General features: G+C 50.5%; 1 protein-coding gene across 1 annotated transcript in view; it reads right to left on the bottom strand.

Moving 5' to 3' along the window:
* LVRN (laeverin) overlaps positions 1–4,237 on the bottom strand; it is a 56,068-nt gene extending 51,831 nt beyond the window's left edge. The window contains exon 1 of the mRNA XM_004686495.2: positions 3,457–4,237. Within this exon, the coding sequence (XP_004686552.1) occupies positions 3,457–4,154 (698 nt within the window). The 5' untranslated portion in view covers positions 4,155–4,237. The remainder of the gene's footprint in view (positions 1–3,456) is intronic.
* Positions 4,238–4,345: the final 108 nt, after the last annotated feature.

Below are 4,345 nucleotides of genomic sequence, written 5' to 3'. Positions count from 1 at the left end.
TATAGAAAGCAAATCCATGGCTGTGTGAAGATGAGGTGTCAGGGCTGTAGAAAGGATTATAGAGGCACAAGAAAAGTTTGGAGGTAATGGATATGTTTATTACCTTGATCCTGGTATATCCATAGGTATACATATGCTAAAACTTATTGAGTTGTACATTTTAAATATGTATAGCATATTGTATGTCAATTTGACTTCAGTAAAGCTGTTTAAAATTATGAGAAATGCAAAGAAAAAGGAAAATGTGCACTATAACCCAGAAACAAAATAAAAGATGACAGAGATAATGAAATTAGCATACGAGGAAGTTAATACATTTCAATATGTTCAATATGCTCAGGGATATAAAGGAAAACAAGAACATACTGAGGAATGGATGGAAATATATAAAAGTATAGAGTTTTAGAAATCAGAACACAACATCTTAAATGAAGACTCCACTGGAGCAGACTAAAAGCAGATTGGACACTGCAGAAGGCAGAACATCCATGGGATGGAAAACGAAACAGTAACAACTACCTGAAATCAAATATACAAAGGAAAACTACAGTGTTCAAATATGCAGAATATACAATACCAAGACGGAACCCTAATGTAAACTGTTGATTCTGGGTGCTGATGATGGGTCAACATAGGTTCTTCCTTGGTTAAAAATAAATGCGCCATTTTTCATGAGTGTTATTCATAATGGGGAAGGCTATGCAGGGGCTTTATAAGAAGCTCTTTAATTTCACTTGAAAGCTAAGCAAGTTTGGGCCCTCCCTGGTGGTGCACTGGGCTAAAGTGCAGCACTGAGAAGCTGAAGCCACTTCAGCATGAGTTCGATACCCGCCCCGAGGGTGACCACATGGCACGGCAGACCTCTCCTGACCCGCCCGCTGCTCCCCTCAGCAGTGTATTTCAGTCACTCTGCCTGTTCTGCTCCCCACTCTATCTCTGGTGAGTCCTCTCACCACCCTTGCACCCTTGGCCTGTACCCCAGTTCTGTAAGTAGAAGAAGTAAATCTTTAAAAAAAAATGCAGATGTAATTAGATATACCCTAAGGAAAACATACACTTAGTAGGCAGTTTTTGCCCTCTGGAAATCTTGTACTCCTACCTCCCAGGAATGTTCATGTGTAAGTTACAGGAGACTGTGCCTCACAACGATAACCTGAGCTAGCGGAAGTAGCTACCTGTACACCGATTGTGGGCAAGCCTCTGCTCCACCCTCTCCTCCATTCTCCTAACATTCCTGGCTTCAGTCACATGGCTTGGGTTCAGACTCATGTCACTTGCCTCCTCACGTTATTTTGTCTTGCTTCTTTGTGTCCTTCACTTCCCGTTCCATGGAAGATGTCTTTCCTCCTGGTTTCAGAAGTAGAGACCCATAGGAAATGGCGACAACAGCTCTATTAAGATGCCAGACTTCCTGAGCTCTACCTTTGTCTGAACACATCTGTAGGACTTTAAGATCTGCCCTTGCTTGAATTTTAATGTTCTGCAAATATGGTTTCTAGTTACCACTCGAGTTGGCAGCCCAACTGAAAAATGGTAAGGGACTTTCCTTTGCCATGTTTGCTAGAGCAATTTGTCTGGGCCATAGTCCCATTAAGGCAGGAAGAGATGGGTCAATGTATAAAGAATTACTGACAGCAGAAAACACTGTGGGTATGTGGGCAAGAGCCATGTTTCTGTGTATGTGTGTGTTTTTAATAACTTCTGAAAGATCTTGCACCCAAAATTACACCACTATTTTGAAAGCTGTCCAGTGACCATTGGTCCAGCAATTGTAGTAGTGAGGAACTTTTCGGAACTGTTTTTTTGTTTGTTTGTTTTTGTTTTTGTTTTTTTAAGAGAGAGAGAAGCAAGACATACAGCCCTTAAAAAACAAGAGTTACAGATTACGCTTCCAGTAAGGGAGCTTATTAAACTTATTTTAAACCCCCTGAAGTTCTGAGACTAGGGCAGAAGATGATTTAGGGGGTAATTTACTGAGTTTCTTTCCCTTGGAGAACATCTGAGAGCAGTTTCTTTAATAATAAAGGGCCACGTACAGGCTGTTTGTGGAAACCACAAAGGCTCACTCCGGGAGTGAGTGAAGGAGATAGCCAACTTGGGGGGCAAGAACTTCTCCGTATCTTGCACAAAAGCCACTTCCCTCGGGCACTCGCTGGAGGTCAGTAATGTGGCCGCAGAGTGGAAAGAAGCCGTTGTTAAGCTGGGAATGTTTCGTGTGGGAGACATTATCTCAAATGAGTGTAAAGAGGACACGTGAGTTTGCAGGCTCAGAGGGAAGGGTTCTTATCATCGCTTGTATTATTTATTTATTTATTTGAGTAGAGGAATCCCGATAGCCCATACTCTGACCCTGCTAAGCTGGTCAAGGAGGAGGCGGAAGGGATAGAGGATGGGGCTGCTTACTAGCAAAGTCCCACTGGGCTCCAGGCAGGGGGTGGGGCGGGTACGAATTAAAGAGGGAGAAGCCTTGGAGAATTTAGCAGAAAAAAAAAAAAGTTTTTAAAAAATATGTTCATGAGGGCCCTCCCTGGTGGCACAGTGGGTTAAAGCACTGCACTAAGAAGCTTAAGCCGCTTCTGCATGAGTTTGATCCCCACCTGCCCGGGAGGTGACCACATGGCGAGGCAGACCTCTCCTGACCCGCCAGCTGCTCCCCTCAGCAGTGTGCTTCGTAGATCTGCCTGTTCTGCTCCCCACTCTGTCTCTGGTGAAGCCTCTCACCCTCCACCCTCTGGCCTGTACCCCAGTTCTGTATTAATAATAAATAAATCTTTTAAAAAAAATATGTTCATGAAACAGCCAGCCATGATGAGGTCCATTTATTGCAAGAGCATCAGTTCCTGGGGTGGGTGGGGGTGTAGGACAACTGGAGAGGGTAAGGCTGGCTTATCCCCCCTCTTCTGCAAATGTAATGCCTGAGGATCACTAGAGGATCCCCCTCCAAACTTAACTCTGCTCCTCTTGATGGAGGGCAGAGCCTAAGAGCCTGCATTTGTAGAGAGCTCCCAAATATTACAGCTATTGCCCAAGCACTGAACTTTGACTAGCGAAGGGATTTGCTTATGATGGTGAGGACATTCTGGATTAGCGAGAGACCTTCTGAGACGATAAACTTCTGGGGGTAGCAAGGACCCTAACAAGGGGAATGGAGAGAAACGAACTAGATGGGCAGGGATGGGCCCCAGACTGGCCCTGAGAAGGACCACGGTCTTGAAACCTTTATTCCAAGCAGGGTCCCTTGAGGGAAGGGGAAGAAGGAGGCCGCTCATCCTTGGCTCTGGATAAAAAGGTCGCGAGAGAATTTTATGAGTACTACACCTGAGAGGAGAAATCAAACATGGCGAGTCATCGGTTGGGGGCTGGGGGGAGGGAAAGGGATGTGCACCTGGACGCTGCAAGCACCTGCACGCGCGCTGGGGCGCAGGACCCAAGAGGCCCTGGCCGGCAGGCCCTTACCTGCGCTCACCCTGGTCGGCATAGACGTTGAGGAAGAGCCCCTCCCTGGTGTCCTGGTACACCGGGCCGGAAAAGCTGAGCTGCAGTTGGTAGCGGCTCCCTGGCTGCAGGGCGTCGCCCAGCTCCAGCACCATGTAGCTCATGTCCAACGCAAACCAGACCTGGTCCACCTGCACGCGACCCACGGTGGCGTCTTCCGCGCCCGGGAGCAGAGGGCCCCGCACCTCGGCGCTCTCACAGTCCAGGAAGAAGCTATGCAGCAGCAGCCGCGTGGTGGCCACTGCGCAGCGCACGGTGATGTTCAGGCGGCCAGTGAAGCGCAGTGCCAACTCCGACAGGTCGTTCGGGCGCAGCCGGGGCCACAGCTCCAGCTCGTAGTGCAGCGGCACGAGCCAGGACGGCAGGCGCAGCTGGTCCCAGGGCCCTGGGGGTTGCCGGCTGCGTGCAGTGGTGGCCACGTCCAGCTCCCCATCCCCGCCCGGCTTCTGGGTGGACCGCGCCTCCGCCTGCTCGCCTGGCGGAGAGGACGCGTTGTCGGGGACCCAGCGGCTGGGCAGCTCGGACGGCGGGAAGCGCGCGCGGTGGCCGTACAGGGCGGCGAGCACCACCAGCGATAACAGGAGCGTCGCCACCAGCCCAGCCAGCAGCAGGGCCACAGCGCGGCTCACGTAGAAGCCGGAGCTGGAAGGGGGCCCCATGGCGGGGCAGGCGTCTGGGTGAGGTGAGAGCCCAGAGACGGCAGCCGCCTCGGGTGCTCAGGGATGGGACCCCCGCCCCTCCTTTCTTGCACGGTCCCTCCTCCTCCTCTAGGAGCCTGGGAGAAAGCGGCCGGGACCACGGCTTCCCCCTCCCGGCTAATGAGATCCAGGTCCCTGCCCACCCACCCCAC

Source organism: Condylura cristata, unplaced genomic scaffold (genome assembly GCF_000260355.1).
Source record: "Condylura cristata isolate star-nosed mole 26May11 unplaced genomic scaffold, ConCri1.0 scaffold00021, whole genome shotgun sequence".
Taxonomy (NCBI): Eukaryota; Metazoa; Chordata; class Mammalia; order Eulipotyphla; family Talpidae; genus Condylura; species Condylura cristata.
The sequence above is the reverse complement of the archived record's forward strand: the minus strand, read 5'-3'. Positions and strand labels throughout refer to the sequence as shown.